The sequence below is a fragment of the Pyricularia grisea genome, assembly GCF_004355905.1.
Source record: "Pyricularia grisea strain NI907 chromosome Unknown Pyricularia_grisea_NI907_Scaffold_1, whole genome shotgun sequence".
Classification (NCBI taxonomy): domain Eukaryota; kingdom Fungi; phylum Ascomycota; class Sordariomycetes; order Magnaporthales; family Pyriculariaceae; genus Pyricularia; species Pyricularia grisea.
Window position 1 is genome coordinate 3835395 of NW_022156716.1, and position 16901 is coordinate 3852295.

The window sequence follows — 16901 nt, forward strand, 5'->3', positions numbered from 1 at the left end:
CACCAAAAAAAAAAAAAAAAAAAAAAAAAAAAAAAAAAAAAAAAAAAAAAAAAGCACAACCCCCCGGAAATATTTGATTCAGCGCCAAATTAGTTCTAACAAACATAAACCCTTATGTACTATTAAGATGGTTAGTTAATCCACTAGATACTGGCCTAAAAGTAGCATCTACCCCGGATCTACTCAAAACCAACGTTGCTTCTTTCGCTTCCTAGCGCCACCACAAGACAAAAATAGATTCTTGTCCTTTTTCAGCCTCATTCAATCGCAACCTTGACCGAAATTGAGCCCTTCTTGGTCTGGAGGACAATCAAATCGTGGTCGTACGTCAGGTCCTCAATCGTCGTATCGACAAGCTTGGCCCGCGGGAGGATCTTGTACGCGACCAGGGCCAGCATGATGTAAACCTCGCAGTAGGCCAGGTTTTCACCCAGGCACGAGCGGCTGCCCTTTCCAAAAGCGATGAGGTACTTTGCCAGCGCGATGTTGGGGGTCCCATCCTCGAGCAGCCAGCGCTCCGGGTCGAACCTATCGGGGTCGGGGAACATTTTCTCGTCCCAGTGGCTGATCATGGAGCTCTGGCCGATCGGGGTGCCCCGCGGGACCACATAGCTCCACTTGCCGTCCTGCGACTTGTAAACCAGGTCCTCCTCCCGGGCGATGCGGGCCGAGCGGTGTGAGACTCCCGGCATGGTGCGCAGCGACTCGTGCACCAGCGCCCAGACGTAAGGGCGCTGCTCCACGTCGGTCCACTTGGGCTTGTCCGGGTCGACGCCTTCGAGTTCCTTCATAAGGCGTGCGTAGAGCTTGGGTTGGTCCAGGAGGTGGAACGTTAGAGAGGTGAGGGTTGCCTGTTGGGTGGTTGGTTTTTTTTCAGTTAGCTTTGACTGTCACTTTTTGCTTCACTGAAGCAGATTACCACCGGGGACAGGAATGAACAATGAACGTACAGCAGTTGTCTCGGTACCAGCCAGCAAAAAGTTGAAACCTTCACCCGACAGCCGATACATGGACTTTTCCTCCTCGGGCATCTTCTCGTCCTGCATCAGATCGGCAAACACACGGCCGTTCTGAGGGTCGTCCAGCGAGGCCTTGATGTAGCCCGGGATGGTGACGGCCAGCATGTTCATGACGTATCGAATATCCTCGCCGAGGTAGTCGGCCATAAAAGGCAAGAACCCGCTGGCCCAGCGCGCGATGGCGACGTGGCGCATCACGTACGCGCTCCTCAGGAAGCTGCCGACCATGGTGGCGAAGCTGGGCTCCCAGCCCTCCTGGTCGACGAAGCCCATGGTCTGGCCGAACGCGTACTGCCCAATGACGTCGGCGGTGAAGCAGTTGAAGGCCTCCTTGATCTCGAACGCACCCTTGCCGGCCTCGGTCCGCAGAATCTTGGCCACGGTGCGCTGCGCGTAGTCGAGCACCTCCCCTTCAAGCTTGAGCATCTGTTGCCGCGAGAAGAAGCGGTTCAGGGGTGCGCGTCGCTGCCGGTGCAGCTCGTGCGATATGGTGGAGAAGCCCGTCACCGCGATGGGTCCGCTGCCGCCCGTGTTGATGGCATGCTGCCAGCGGTCGCGGACGCGGCCGGGACCGGCGTAGATCTCGTGGACGAATAGAGGATCGGAGCAGTGAAGCTCGTCAGGGTTGATGCGTACGATGGGGCCTTTTTTGGGGGGTGAAGTGGAAGTGGGTGGAAATCACGCAAAACAAGTCAGTGCGGGAACGTCAAGTGGGAAAACCCCCCCTTGTTTCTGTCGACGATCGCCTGCGCCCCCCCAAAAACTTACCATATTTCTTGTGCATCTGCTCAATGACCTTTGTGTACCTTCCAACCCGCCAGAAATCCCAATATCCCTCGTACAGATAGCTGGCGGCAGCTATCTTAGGGCCGGGGAATGCGGCGAGCGGGTGAAAAGGAGAGATGTTGTACAGCGCAACTCCCACCTTGTACGCCATCCACAGCCCTACCAACCATGCGATGCTTTTGAAGGTGAGGACAGCCACTCCACCGGGGCCGCCTCCCATATCCATGGAGGAATCCATGCCTGGGGCTGGGGTTCGGTCTGTGCGTGGTAAAGCTCAAGCTGACTGTCTGGGCATAACAGGCCTGTTTGCAGTTAATTAAAAAAAAACGTAATTAACAGCTTTGGTTCCGGGACAAATCAATTTCCAGGATATGCAAGGGGAAAGGGGAAAGCAAAACACAAGAAGAAAAGGAACAAGAAGAAGAAGAAAAAAAAAACACAGATCCAAAAACAGCAAAGCGAGATGGCTTTACAGCTTTCATCACTAATTCATTATCAAACATCTTTGCCACGACTTCCGCGCCAAAACCCTCACTTATCGGTTAGGTCTAGGCCGAGATGTGGATACTCGTAAATGAGAAAATGAGGAGATTTCTATCGGTTCAACGGCGAGCCTGCCCTGATTTGCCTATGTTTCCGTGCAAAAAATGATAAAGGCACATGAAAGTTACAAGGGCAAGATGAGCTAATGATGCCAACGACACGGGGGTGAGGGGGAACAAGTGGAGGCGTGGCCCCATAAGCCTAACTTGACATGGCTAAGGATAATCAGGGGTGTGAGCCAGGGTACGTTTCCCGCTGTCACCGGGAAAGATCCTCCGTACATGCTGGGCGGGCCGGACGGCGGGTTCCTGTGGACTTTTTTTACCCGATGTCTGTGCAGTTTTGACAGAAGGTGTGAGGGTCTTCCTTGGTCGCCCAGTTTTTATAGTTCTTCTTTTTTTGTTTTTAATGTTTTTTTTTTTTTTATGGCGAGTCATCACTTACACCAGTACCGTGGATACGAAAGTACGGCGACGATATACGACGGACGCAAGAAAGGTGAACTTTGCTCGATCTTGGTTCAAATATACAATAGTATATCAGGTGTCCCTGAGCATTAAGGTTCCCTTTAAGCGTTGCGGTCCTGTATATTGCATCCAAAGGAGAGGAAATTCTGGGTGCTGCTCAGAATACTCTTTCTGCAACCATGGTCGACATGATACCCATTCCCATGACGGCGGCGGCCCGCGATGCCCTCATCGCCGCCATCGTTTTGTGCATCATGTATGCCATCATTGTCGGCCTCCGAGTCATTGGTCGTCTGCGATGGGGCATACTTGGACTAGACGATATTTTATCAGTCGCAGCCTGCGTACGTCTATTTCATCTTTGCATATTTTATCAGGATCTCCCGATCGAGCCTAGTATAATTGGCATTTTCAGGCCAGACTAACCAAAAACTCATGACAACGCCCTACAGATCCTTACCATGACCACCATCGGCATGAGCACCGCCGTGTATACTGCAGGCGTTGGCTACAACCTGGACCCGAAGTCGCCGTACTTTCCCACGCTGTACAACAACCTCGAGTACATTCTGAAAAACACATTTGCCTTTGTGGGCGTTTACCTGTGGGCGCTTGCGTTTATGAAGCTGAGCCAGTGCTGCCTGTACTGGCGGGTGTTTGTGACGCAGCTCAAGTGGTGGATCATCTGGACGAGCATCGTCGTGCTCATCTGGGCCGTCGTTCTGACCTTTATCGCCATCTTCCTGTGCACTCCGGTCGAGGCGCAGTGGTCCGTCGACCGTAGGCCCGAGCAGTGCATGGACCAGATCTTGGTGCTCAAGACCCTGATTATGACCAACGTCGTGACGGATCTTTTCATCATGCTCCTCCCCATCTGGACCGTGTGGCAGCTCAACATGAAGGCGGCGGAGAAGGCCACGGTCATTTGCTGTTTTGGGCTTGGTACCGGGTATGTCTTCTTTTCCCGTGTTGATCCTTTCTGCGGGAGATCAACCCTACTTTTTCTTTTTTTGTTTTTTGTTTTGTTTCAAAAGCCGAAAAGGGGCTGTTTTTTTTTTACTGACTAGTCAACTCCTGCCTCTCTCTCTCCAGGTGCTGCATCATCGGCATCGTCCGCTTCGTGGAAATGTTCACCATCGACCTTCAGGGCAACCTGACAGGCACCTCGCTCCGGACCTTTATGCTCTGCGCCATTGAGCTCTGCCTCGCCGGCTTCTGCACCAACCTCCCGATGCTGCGACCCTACTACAGGAGGTGGAGGAACAGGAACATGCAGAACAACTCGAGCAACAGCGGCGGCGGCTCGAGATCGATGGGCAAGGAGGCCGACAGCGGCAGCCGGGTGCCCTGGACCGATCGCATCATCGGCGGTCAGAGGCAGCAGCAGAACCACCAGGCCTGGGTCGAGCTGGACGCCAGGAGGGATCGCAGCAACACCAAGAGCAACGACGACGGCGACAGCTCGGTGAGGGCGCTGACAAAGGACAGCGAGGGCGTGGGCCACGGAGGCATCCAGATGACAACGGAATGGAAGGTCGATAGGCAATAAAATTCTGCGCGCTGTGGGGGAAAGTTCTTAATGTAAGTATATATAGGCAATTTAATAAAATAGGTAATGGTTGGGACATGACACATGAAGGCTGTGCCCTGAGCACTGATGCAGATATGGCGCAGGTAAACTCGCTTGGAGGAAATGTTTTGTGCTTGTCGACCTGTCCGCGTGGTTCTTTGGCTGTAAAGGAATATAATTATTAAGATTACTAGCATTGCCTGTAATTATTTGATTTGTGCTTGCTTTATGGAATGTTTCTGACGTTAAATATACCAAACTCAAACTTATTTAACATTTAAACAAAAGCGAAGTGGTTTCACTCTTGAAAGTACTTGCCATTTCTATCATTTTGGCCTTGGTCAGACCAGCAAAGGGGTCACCAAGATTAGAGCCTCGCTTGCAAGCCCAGATGCTTTGATCTCCCAGAAACCTTGACCAAATTAGACGGCATCGCCCTTTCTCAATAGCCTGCACAGTCACGGTGCTACTGACAAAAAAAAAACGACCTTGTCCAATTCGTCGTTGGGACTCAAGTCCACAACTTATCAGCACCGCGCTGGGCTGCTGTTCCAATCCGGAAACTGTTTTATTCATCCCTGGCGTATCAGGTTCTGCCATCAGAGATGCGGTGGATGATACCCTTCAACGCTGCTGCTCCGGTGATAAGTGATAAGGCTTTGCTACTTCGTTGTTCCTCATATATTCTTGCTAGTATCAGCGATTATACCTTGGCTCGGGAGGATCTGCACTTGCCAGAGACCTCCATGAAAAGGATGTTCAGGTTACACTATTTCCAACCACGGTGTTATAGTCCTTATATCTGCAGTTATCTTAGTTTGTGAGATGCATACATTTACTATTTTATAATGTCAATCCGGCGGGTTATTAATGTAACTGTGTCATAGCAAATCATCCTGAGCTTCGTGATTCAGGTACGAACCTTTGATATCTTTAACATTTTTCGTTCTTCTCTTTTCTTGCCTTAAATTGCTCAAAGCACCAGGCAGCGCATATGCAAGTAAGGTAGGGACGCATAGATTGACAGATATCTGACTCGACTTGCCATCTTTCAGCTGTATCCACTCACGGTTTTGCAGCTGCTGCTCGACACACAAGGATGATATTACCAAGTTATGTATTTTTATTTTCTCCTTTCAATCATGTCGATCTTCGGATGGGTCCGCTCGGAGAAACCCGAAGCACCTACTATAGTGTAGAGTAGGCCCAGGAATGTACCACCGCGTTCGGGGGTGATTATTTTTAGTGTACTTTGTTTCAATCCCCGCTTCCCCCTGATCGATCTTCGCGGTTCTCGTTGCGGAAAATAGCAGGTTGCAAAATGGGGGATGCCATGAGAAATATTTGAGAGTTGCTGCTGGCGCCCTTGATCAGCTATCTATTTCCTTATCTCGTTAGCTTTGACGAGACATATCGTTATTTCTGTCATGCATTATTGGCGTGGTCCAGGCATCCTCGAGTAATGTATTAATAGTCGCACCAACAAAGAAATTGCCTTTTCATTCTCTGTAATTTTTAATTATGGATCAAACACCAGAAAGAAAACAATACATAAGAGGTGCATTCGGCCGTTGTTCCGCTCAACATGTTAGTCGAGAGTTGTTGATGTTAATGGTATAAATTCAACTTCGTGGTCTTACACGTCGATTTTTAAGTCTCTCTCATTCTAAACATTAAACAATTACCTGCCACTTCACTATGCTATTTTCATATTACTTTACAGTTTCACATTTCAAACCAACTTTATAACCAAAATCAAGTTATTATGCGACCCTCAAAGCTTTTCACCACAGCCACTACTATGGCCTGCATTTCGGGTGGTGCCGCAGCCGGACTGTGCACCACGATTCAAAAAGGACAAATCTTCCGCAACATCTTAACCTGCATGTCGGAATTTTATATAAAAGAAGAGTTCTCTTATACTGTTTGCAATGGGAAAAACTATGCGTCACCTAATCGCACGATCCTCTGCATTTGGGAAGGCCACATAATACACGTTCGACTGGACGAGAGGTGCAATTGGACGAGGCTTGAGGGTGATCAAACGGAGGAGCTTGAAAGCCAGAATGTTGAATTCAAAGTGCTTCAAAAATGTGTGGCTTCGAAGTACAAGCTTGACCCACCACACGCGTGGGACGCCGGTCATGGTGTAAAACTTGGGTAACAAGTGGGTAGCGAAAAATAAAGAATCTATACTGTACATTATTGAAGCGATTGAAAGGCTTTGGGGTAAAAGGTGCAAATTAAAAGTGTCCAAATATTCCGAGAAATGAATTAATCATTCGGCGCTGAAATAGGGAGTTGAAGGTAAATTTTGGTACTTTTTGGTATACTACGTAGTCCTCCAAATTTGGCTGTCCCTGGTTTTTTTCCTATTTTTTTTTTTTTTTTTTTTTTTTTTAAAAAAAAAAAACCTACTTGGTAGGTAAGGTGTTGCAGGCTATATTTACCGAAGTCACTGGCATTAGTCATTGACGGAGGCCTTCGTTTTTGACGATGTTTTAGTGCAATATAAGGTACTACTGTAGGCGACCTCAGAGCTCTGTTTCCCAGCCACCATGTCCACTTGTAGAAAAAGTTAGAAGTGAAAGTGGTGGGTTTTGCAGTGGGTCTGCAGGCGATCAATATACCGTACCGTAACATACGGATACAAGAGGAGGACCTGAAAAATAAAAAAAAGTTAGTACACCATTCATTACGAAACGTACATACCTACTTTGTCCAAAAATTTTGGAAAAAAAAAAAAAAAACAAGTATACAACGAGCTGCCGCTCAGCCTGACCGGCAAAGAAAACAACATTTCGAACAGCACTGGTCATGATTACTCCCGCGGCAGAAGCAATGCGGGACCTGACGGGGACCGGTGAGGTGTGGATGTGTGTATGGGCACAGCGCAGGGTAGTAATGGACCCTCACAAATGATGGCGAATAGGAGAAAAGTTGGTGGAGGGGGAAAAGGCTTGTGGGCGGGGGTGCTGCTATAATAAGTCCGAAGATTTTCCACTGACTTGCAGATGGACTGGGCAGGCATTATTTTTGGATCGCTCCAAGGGAGAATTCAATCTCTTGTTTTTATCACGCTGTAATAAGAAAAAGAAAAAAAAGGCCAAGCGTCTGCTGCGCTTTTGTGTGGTTTTGACCAAAACAAAGATAGAAAAGAAAAGCATAAGCCGTCATGAGCACGAGTGGAGGTTGGCAGGGACCTCCGGCCTGCGACACGCCCGCAGGCTACTCGTCTTCATCGCCGGCTGCCCCGAAATCGCCAGGCCCTTCAATGCCGTCTGGGCTGACGACGAATCAGCCCGGTGGAGCGCCGAATGGTACCCACGCGGACGCACCAAACAGCTCGCGCGAGTCCAAGCCGTCGTCGCTAGCGCCACGGAACAACAGGGCCTGCGACGGCTGTCGAGCTCGCAAGGTCAAGTGCCTTTTCGAGCCCGGGAGGCAGGACTGTCACGGTTGCACTCTGCTCCAGATCAGGTGCACTCACAACCGGCCCCGCAGGAAAAGGGGTCCACCAAATAGGTACGGGGAGGACGTTAACCAGCCAGCCAAAAACCCAGTTCGCGTCTTCTCGAGGTCGAGGTAGAAGTGTAGTGATTGACTGGCAGCTTTCACAGGGCAATCCAGAGCCTCGAACAGGATGTCGCTGCTTTATTTCCGGTTCCTGATACTGCAGGCGGGGCTGATCCTGGCGAAGGCCCAGTCAGTCCTTGGGCTCAACCACGAGATTACGGGGCTCGTGGCGATAGGCTTTCCCGACTGGCCTCGATGGAGCTCGTTGAGCAGGTTCTGAATGACTGGTTCGAGAAGCTGCATCCCCTTACGCCAGTGTTGCACCGGCGACATTTCATGTGGCGACTGCGACAAGGCGAGGCATCGTCAAACAATCCTGCCGGTAAAATATTCTGTGCTCTGGTGGCGAGCACATGCGCGGTAACAGCGGCGTCTCTTCGTTGTTGGGCCGGCTCCATCAACGCGAGGCGGTGTCTGGCCTTCATCGATGAGCTGGAGCTGTTACAACGTCGTCCGGCAAGCGAGGCCGGCAGCGACACGTCCGAATACTCACTTGATTGGTGTATAGCCATGTACAACGTGGGAATGGCCCTGTTCTCACTCTCTGGGAATTCAACATATACCCCGGGTGTGCACGGGGCCATGTCGCAGGCCGCAGAGGGCGTGAGGTATATCCTGCGCTATCGCATCTCGGACACCTCGTTTGCAGATCAACAGTTACTCAAGAGGCTGCTGTGGCTGTTGTTTTGCTCATCAAAGTAGGTGGTGAACCTTGTTAATAAGTACCTGTTCCCGTGGTGTCAAGACTGACAACGAATTTCTCACGAGCCTACAGTATCATGGATACGAGAGGTCACCTTTCATTCTTAGTTATTGGCCACCACGATGATTTGACATCATTAAGACCACAGGATCTGAACGATCTCAGCCTCAGCGTCGGTCTTTACCAACAGCTCTCGGTCGACGACCTGAGTCCGTGGCACGGCGACCAAATCTCGTACATCCCCGCACTTCTCGGGCTCGCCGACCTGTTCATGGTGTGGCACCGAGCCCAAAACGCCATGATGCGCGACGACGAGGAGGCCCAAGCCGCCCTGACCACGTACCTGGCAGATGTGCAGTCCGTCATGGACTCTCTACCTCCAGAGCTGTGCTGGCGCGGGGCTGCGACGATGCCAGCGCGCGTGACCATGGGCCACGACGCCCAAGTGGCCAACCTGATAGTGACGAGCCTGTACGTCCGCTCCGACCTGCTCCGAAAGTTCCCCCCGACCGACGACGCCGGGCGGCGGCGGCATTTCCAAGAACACGAACGCATCGTGGACGGCCTGATCGACGTCATGTGGAACGTGCCCGACTCTGTTCTCGAGCACGACGGCCGGTGGGTGATACCCAAGCTTAGGGAGTGCGCGGCGGCGTACGGTGAGTACATAGACCTTGAGCTGGACGGGATGAAGGTTTTCCCCGCCGGCAAGGTCAAGTTGGATCTGTTGTTGAAGAAGCTGGATATCATCGACTGCTGGCCTGGCCCAGTACGTTCTGAGAATCATGGAGTTGGTGGTGAGCGGTTGGGTTCTGAAGGGGCGGCAGTCTTTTTTGGGCATGATTTATTGTGGAATGACTTGAGGTTGGGGTCATTGACACGTGTCGAGTGATATCAAATGAATTCATAGTCGGAAGTAGCTCCCAGGTGCCTCGTACGTATTGAAACTCTTGTCATTTTGTGCACCATGTCACTGAGGTGAGTATGTGGCTCACCTTGTAGTGGGGGACGGTAATTTGAAGAAAACACCCCCCCATTGAGTGTTGGTGCGGAACTCGACCCCGCATTATATACCTACATCAGATCAGTGATAATACCGAGGCAATGTAAAACAGTCCCATGGTGTGCCAACGAAGCCGACCACAGGTAGTTAAGAGCTCTGAATGAGAGGCAATTCTGGGCGTGCAAATTCACTAGTCTCTGTAGGTTAGAATCCAAGCCGGACATGTAACACAATGGCGGACTGTTGGTACATTATGACATGGATGGATGCATTGGGAAATGGTGTGCTGACTGCAGCACTGAAAATGCTTCATGCAACACAAGATCAATGTGATTCACAATTGACAGAAGAAGAGTGAACCTAAAATAAGAAGTAAATAACACAGGGTTCTAGCACGCCGTAAATAGGTACCTAGGCATGGTAGGTAACAAAACCTTGAGCTCAAGGCCGGGCCGAAGAAATAATAACCTGCTAACAAGCAAACACAGCTTACCGTCTCATAAGAGGCAGAAAAAAAAAATCCATGTCTGCTGCTGAACATCACAACAACCAAGTTACAACAGCAAACTGATACAAAAAGATATTATTTGCGGTTTATGTGGATCGAACACATGACCTTCAGATAACAGGAATGAAGTGCTACTTCAGTCTGACGCTCTCCCAACTGAGCTAAACCCGCCCAGGACCTTGATAAGGTCCTATGAATTGCGATGTGGAGGGGGACTCGTTAGTGGGTATATTAACCGTTTCTTTCGCCTCTTGCCAGTCGTGTGCGGTTTTAGCTCGATCGTGGTGGAGTCCAAGGGCAAGTCAAAGGGTAGATTAGTAGAATTGCTGATCGTAGGAATAGTGGGTCATTCAGGATAAGAAGAAGTCTGTTGGTGCGTGGTGAAGAAAGAGATATGAGATTTCGAATCGTAACTCTAGCGAAAGAGGGAAAAAAAAAAAAAAAAAAAACGCGGGACAGAGTACTAGATGAATTCAGTATTTTCCGGCTGCAACTTGACACTGTTGACCCACGGTGGAAATTCAAGGGGCAAAGAGAATTCATATTTATGAAAATCTATTGCTTCGTCAAAATCGCTGCGTATAGGGTATAACCTACTGCGTACTGCGTCAGTAGCCACCAATTTTGAGGACACGTTCAGATCACAGTCTTCGATAAATGGTGCAGTATAAGCCACCTTCATGCACTCAGGAACACTCCTCCGCTATCAAGGGGGCCAAGACCCTCTAGATTGTGTCCTAGGACCAGCTGTCATGATATCAAGTGTCGATGAATACATCAAGAGTCGACCTCCATGCCTGATGCGACTCCAATTCCCTTGCTGCGAAGCCACTCAACAAAACCATCAATGACGGATGGCCATGATCCCTCTGGTGTCCAGAAGCTCAATGTTGAGTCCGCAGTGCTCTTGACAGCAAAGTCGAGAGTCTGGTTCCACATGTCTTTGGAAACCGTCCGCGACCAGTTGTTCTTGAGATACTCTGTCCAAAGATCGAGGAAATCTGTCGTTCCCCCACTTTGGCTAGACTTTGCCACCCACGGCTTGCTGTGTGGCATTTCTGAACCAAAGAAGCATTGCCAGTATACAAGAGCATTCTCAAGTGGCAAAGCGCGTTGCTCTGGTGTTTCCCTTCCAGCAATGAAGGCATGCCTGTAGACCCTCTTGAAGAGCTCGTGGTCATGTGGCAAATTCCTGATAAGACTCTGTATGTAGTCTTTCTGTCCTGATTTGGATGCCGGGGCACTACAAAGTGAATCAGTACGTACATAGCACACAAGGGCGGCAAGAAGTTAAGACAAGACAGTGCCTTAAGACTTACTTGGTAGCTTGCCACCCTTCAATAAATCCTGAACGGGTAATGACACCAAAAGCTGGAGCTTTCACCAGTTCCATGAGCACAAAGATGCCGACGCTCTCCGGGTCAACGCCTAAGCTCGAAGCATACTCAATCGCGGAGCCTGCTCCTAGCTCGTCAGGTGAGTCCTCTTGTGTATCTGTGAAGAGTATCCGGGTCAGTTAATGTATCACTTACGCCGCTGGCTATGTTTATGTGTCGATTGATCTCACCTTGTAGATCGCTGAACATCTTGTCTAGTTTTGGCTTAGATGATGAGCTTGTGGCCATGCTGGGATTGCTGCTGAAGTATCTGCTCATGTTTACTTGATTAGCTTCATGGCTATCCGATTATTTACAGAAACTTCAACTAATCACTGAGCTGACGGCTTGAAAACATCTCGAATGGCCATCCCCTCAGTGCTACCGGCAAAGGAAGTCGCGGCGAGGTTGATACGTTAGGGCCGGACTAGATTCGCCTCACGTCGTATAACCCCCTTTTGTTCAGTGATCTGGCCAAGGTGTTTGTTGTGCCGCAGTCACGATGCTAATGAGTGAGCCTACGGCTGCCTAATATGCACCCCCTACTCCATATTCTGCTTCGAACATTGATGAAGCTTGACGCTGTATGGCTTAGAGGAAAGGCGAGTTGCCACATGGAGCCCTTTCAGGTACAAAGCCAGACCGCAAACCCTCGAAGGGCAGTGGAACTCTAGGGGGTTTCTGGCGTGCGCGGAAGTAAAACAAAGAAAAGCCTGTCTCGTATGAAATCACAAGAGATACTTACGCATCGGCCGCAACGTCCAGCTTCCAGTTGGCATTCTTTAAAAACTTTATAAAACAGACAGTTCCCGCGTCAGCAAGTGAGCCTAATATCAACAGTCACAGCCCAGTGTCAGGCCTGCAGCTGCAGTACTGCAGCCATCTCCGCTCACCTTTTGCGCAACCTTGTCGTTGGTTGCCGTCATCTGAACGAACTGTGCCGACAGAGTCTTCTGGACCGCTGTCAAAGGCATTTTGTACTTTCTGTTCCCCGGGTTGTACCAGTCCGAGCCTTTTTCTCAGTCGGCGTGACTTTTATATGTGCACAAGCGATGGAGACAAAGTGCTCCGCTTGGTTTGCGGTGCAAATCTGGCGATTGTTTCCTCCTTCCGCCCGGGCCGGGGTTCGAGGCGCTAGCGCGGGGGTTCGGTGGCTTGGAAGGAACGAAGTCGCGGGCAACAGTTGATATGTTGACAATAGTTACGGTCGCGGTCGACGGATGCAAGACTTGTTGTTTGTCCGTTTGTCCAGAGCAGCGTTGTCAGTGATGCAGGGCGGCAGCCTGGATAATGTTGGTGGGCCTTGCTTCTTGTTGGTTCGGGTCGGTTCTGACGGGGCTTGAGAGAGGGGTATTCGAGGCCCAATCGGGTCTCTGCCGTCTGAGAGTGCGCAGTTATTGGGAAAGACAGGAATAATGACTGGTGACGTTTCTGAAAATGCGTCAAAGATGCCCCTGGTCAGCCTAATTTACGAGGTGTCCGTCGTGGAAATATTGCCAAAGTTTTGGCACAACGAGCGAGACGTGAGTGGTCGAAAAGTCACCAAAAGAGCGCCGACTCGGTCGGAGAGGCAATGACGTGGTGGGGTTGTCGCGTGTTATGGCTTTGCTACAAAACTTCCCGGTACATAGGAGTAAGCCACTGACATGACCGGATGCATTTGAACAACATGGGCTGGATCATACCCTAACCCTTGTACAAGGTTCATCCCATCAACAGACGAAAAAAAAAAAGTGAACGAAAATCAGAGCAAACTTCTCGATGAAAGTCGTGCTGACCGGCGATTTACTACGAGAGCACTTTTGAATTTGGAATGGACTGGGCTTCAACTGAATTCCAGATGATCTAGACCGTCAAATAGCGGGATTATATTGACAAAAGCAACTATAATTATACTAAGATCCAGCAAGGAGTTTCAATGCCCACCCAAGCGAGCCAGCATCTGTCGTCTCCTGCTATACGGCGGTGCGAAAACAACTTGTGGGTATCGCAAGAACGGCGTATCAAAAAGCACAACGAGAACGATAAGCATTGACCAGAGAATATACAAATTGTGCATGCTGCTTTCGCGACAAATGTGGGAAATGCGATATGAGAAAGTGTGAGAACAGCGGCTGTGTACGACACCATTAGGTACACAAGAAAGGAGAAAAACGCATCGGGCTGGTTTCCGACACGGTTTCATTCCCCAGTCGGCATACCGTCAAGCGAGTCCAGCAGACGCCTCCAGTTGTCGGCGAGCATTTCGGAGTACTTGACCCTCTCCTGCGCCCAGTCCTGATTCCACCGTGTGATGTGGTACTGGGTGGCTTGGAAGTAGCTAAGCTCGTCTCGAACACACTCCCTGACAAAGATATGGCGGTTGTGCTGGTTGACAATGGATTCCTTGTCCTGTATGTGGCAATGAGATGTCAGCAAAGGGTAGCATGCCAGCAGGATACGGATCCGATTATTTTGACGTACCTTGATGATAGACTCCACCACCTTCTCTATTTCTCCAGGCTTGACCAGACCCTCCTGCTTCGCTCGTAGGTTTGAGAGTTTCGCCTCATTGTTTTGGATGCGCCTCTCAAGCTGCGGGATGTTATCACGGTCCAATCTTTCTTTGCGATCAAACATATCCCGCATTGCGACGAGGGCGTCGCGCTGCCTCTTCAGGTCCTCGAGCACACCGGCGTCCCATCCCTTGCTCTCGTCTTCCATCAGGGCCTGCGCAGTACGCAAGTGCTTGCCCATGGTGAGGAGGCCATCATTGAGACGCGGTACCTCGTCATTGTCCGTTGCATATGTATCCGCAGAAACTTCGGACAGCGACTGCAGGGACATGGCAACTCGACCATGGTCTGCGGCCACACCTTCGACACGCTTGACTAGCCTGTCCATAACAATGCAGATCTGAATGTAGAGCTCTGCGGATCGCTTCACACCCGACCTTGTACGGAGGAAAAGCTCTTCCAGCTGTTGAGGCGGCAGAGAGTCTTCCAGGCCGTCGGGAAGATTGCGACCAACAAACTCGTCCTGGATCGATATTGTAGCCTGCTTACGCCACACTGAGAGTTCCTGTAGGACGTGCGCTTAAATGTTAGTGATTTATTACAACGGTCATCCTTGGGGTGCAAAAGTTAACAAGAGGCCTCGCAAATGTGTGAACTCACTGTCGGCACAGTCAAAAACATAACCACCAATTGCTCCTTTGCCAGCACAGGATGGCGCATGAGCGCATTGAGAAACCTATTCAAGCCCCTACGACGTTTTTCAATAAAAGCGCCGTCGTTCGAAAGATGGTTGCCGTTGACGGCAACCCGCTTGGGTGGAAGCAGTGGCAGCACCCGGAAGGGATAAACCTTGTGCAAGCAGTCGAGCAGCCAAACAAAGTCACTGTACCTCCGGATGACTTTGCTTCCCCTCCTGGGGCTGGTGACCTCGTAGTTGTGATGCTGAAACATGAACATGCCCTCCTTTTCAGGCATCAAAACCACCTGCACATTTTCCTCAATCGTGCTGCCCGGCTGCCCATTGCTTGGGCCCAGTGTCCGGGAAGCAACCCTACCATGCCCAGGCACTGGGAGAGGGTTGCCTCCAAAAGGTGAGGTTGGATGCGTACTGGCGGCAGAAGGGTCGCTGTAAGCAGCAGAGGAGTTGTTATCTCCAAAGTAGCCTGTGTTCCAGCCTCCCTCGGCTACCACTGCCGCAGACTCGGTGTTGTTCCCAGACATGCTGTTATGACTGACGTGACCGGGCCTTGAACTCGGCTCCGAATTTTGCGACGTCGCGCTTGCGGTCGTGAAGGTAGACGTAGTGCGTCCTGCAGCGGGTGATGCAACCTCGGCGGCTTGGTAAGCGCCGTTGGTGGCGCCTGCTTGCTGCTCGTTCTGCTGCTGGTTCTGATGGTTATAGTTCAAGCCGTTTGCGGGTGATTGAGGATTGAGCCGTGCATGGTCGTGATTTCTATGAAGTTCGGGGGCCCCCCAAGGATCATCGGGATAGTCCATGGGCGGAGGTGCCGGCGCCTTCTGTACGGTGCGTGGCGCTGGTGTCGGCGTCGACTCGGCTTGTCGGTTGTTCTGCTGGTCGGGCTTCGGCGGCGGAGTGATTGGGCGTTGCGGCGATTTTGCGGCGAGCTCTGACACGCCTGGAAGCCCGGCACCAGAATTAAGCAGGCCGGGGAGTTTTGGTTTTGGCAGATCTACAATTGATGACGCGGTTTGGCCAAGGTCAGTACAGTAAATCATGATCGATTGGAGATTTGGGCAGCTCCGCAGTTTTAGCCCCACAAGAGCTACAAAGGAAAGCAAAGTAACGCACTGCAGGCCCCAGCTTGATTGCGCGCCAGACGAATCCGACGGTCGGATTTGCGACAGCCAGCCAGCCAGACTGCTTGGTTCCGCCGGGCTAGCCAAGGTACCCAAAATGCCCCGTCGCGTCGCTGGACGATAAGACGACCACCTCATGTACCAATGCAAACAAATAAATGGGGGGAAATATTGAATTTAAAGTCAAATACGTAGAGAGGGGGAAAAAAAATGAGAGATACTCACTACGTCTCCGCTCGTCCACTCCATCCAGACTCAGTGCCTCCTTCTCCTGCGCCAGCCCAATCAAGGCCAAGAAGACGTTAAACTCGGACCTGCCGAGCTCCGGCTCGCCGCCACCAGGAGACACAATGCTCATAATTCGAGAGCTCTGATCGGCGCTCAGCTTCGCGGCGGACAATGTGCGCATTAACCCCTTGGGTCCAATCTGTCCACTCGAGTCTTCCTCCTCGCGCAGTACCGAGTCAAACACATCCACGTAGCTGTCTGGTACATCTGCGCCGGAAAGCAGGTTCCGGAGCAGGTCGGCGCGACTCTGCTGCTTGCGCGGAGTGGGCATATCCCACGGCGACGAGGTGCCGCCGGTGCCCGTGAGGTCGTCATCGTCGTCGAAGAGGGATGCCGAAGACTGGTTCGTGTCGCCGTCAAAGAGGTTATGTCGCGATCGGGCGAAGGAGTCGTTTCGGGGAAGAGTCTCCTCCTTGGGAGGCGAGGATCCGAATAGGGACATGATAATCACAGACTACCTTGCAAGGTAGGTTGGGTATATAGTTTGGTTTGCACTACAAGCGACGCTGAATCTAAAATGAAATAAAAATTGAGAGATGTTTCACGCGTGGCCGGGAAGACTGGTCGGCTGGTTGAAGGGCGGGCGGCGCGAAGCTTCAAAGCCGAAACAATCCAAGACGCGCGGTTCGGTCGTTGGTGTGTGGTTATGTGGGGTCTGGGTTCTTGACGGATGACGTTCGTAGCATGAATTCCCAACGACTTGGCGATGTTCGTCTTCCCGTTGCCAATAAATTCACTGTCCAGTAATG

The 16901-nt window shown here is 50.9% G+C and overlaps 6 protein-coding genes across 6 annotated transcripts; 2 read left to right on the forward strand and 4 right to left on the reverse strand.

Moving 5' to 3' along the window:
• Window positions 1-62: 62 nt before the first annotated feature.
• PgNI_01163 (uncharacterized protein) lies at window positions 63-2289 on the reverse strand. Its single transcript, XM_031121238.1, has 3 exons — window positions 1788-2289; window positions 951-1663; window positions 63-851 (listed from the first exon to the last, which is right to left on the reverse strand). Exons 1-3 carry the CDS (start codon window positions 2041-2043, stop codon window positions 258-260), a joined length of 1563 nt encoding a protein of 520 aa, XP_030985931.1. The 5' UTR covers window positions 2044-2289; the 3' UTR covers window positions 63-257.
• Window positions 2290-2722: 433 nt separating this feature from the next.
• PgNI_01164 (uncharacterized protein) lies at window positions 2723-4678 on the forward strand. Its single transcript, XM_031121239.1, has 3 exons — window positions 2723-3159; window positions 3268-3764; window positions 3908-4678. The coding sequence occupies exons 1-3, from the start codon at window positions 2995-2997 to the stop codon at window positions 4362-4364; spliced, it is 1119 nt and encodes a 372-aa protein (XP_030985930.1). The 5' UTR covers window positions 2723-2994; the 3' UTR covers window positions 4365-4678.
• Window positions 4679-7482: 2804 nt separating this feature from the next.
• PgNI_01165 (uncharacterized protein) lies at window positions 7483-9637 on the forward strand. The gene is made up of 3 exons (XM_031121240.1): window positions 7483-7910; window positions 8006-8659; window positions 8737-9637. Exons 1-3 carry the CDS (start codon window positions 7561-7563, stop codon window positions 9554-9556), a joined length of 1824 nt encoding a protein of 607 aa, XP_030985929.1. The 5' UTR covers window positions 7483-7560; the 3' UTR covers window positions 9557-9637.
• PgNI_01166 (uncharacterized protein) lies at window positions 9365-9929 on the reverse strand (the record flags this gene model as incomplete). Its single annotated transcript, XM_031121241.1, has 2 exons — window positions 9743-9929; window positions 9365-9440 (listed from the first exon to the last, which is right to left on the reverse strand). Coding segments are annotated over exons 1-2 (225 nt in total), but the record flags the coding sequence as incomplete, so codon positions are not given.
• An 801-nt stretch (window positions 9930-10730) lies between these two features.
• Window positions 10731-13177, reverse strand: PgNI_01167 (uncharacterized protein). Its single transcript, XM_031121242.1, has 5 exons — window positions 12445-13177; window positions 12297-12340; window positions 11743-11822; window positions 11495-11669; window positions 10731-11418 (listed from the first exon to the last, which is right to left on the reverse strand). The coding sequence occupies exons 1-5, from the start codon at window positions 12523-12525 to the stop codon at window positions 10953-10955; spliced, it is 846 nt and encodes a 281-aa protein (XP_030985927.1). The 5' UTR covers window positions 12526-13177; the 3' UTR covers window positions 10731-10952.
• A 224-nt stretch (window positions 13178-13401) lies between these two features.
• Window positions 13402-16878, reverse strand: PgNI_01168 (uncharacterized protein). The gene is made up of 4 exons (XM_031121243.1): window positions 16090-16878; window positions 14707-15737; window positions 14015-14611; window positions 13402-13942 (listed from the first exon to the last, which is right to left on the reverse strand). Exons 1-4 carry the CDS (start codon window positions 16592-16594, stop codon window positions 13733-13735), a joined length of 2343 nt encoding a protein of 780 aa, XP_030985926.1. The 5' UTR covers window positions 16595-16878; the 3' UTR covers window positions 13402-13732.
• Window positions 16879-16901: the final 23 nt, after the last annotated feature.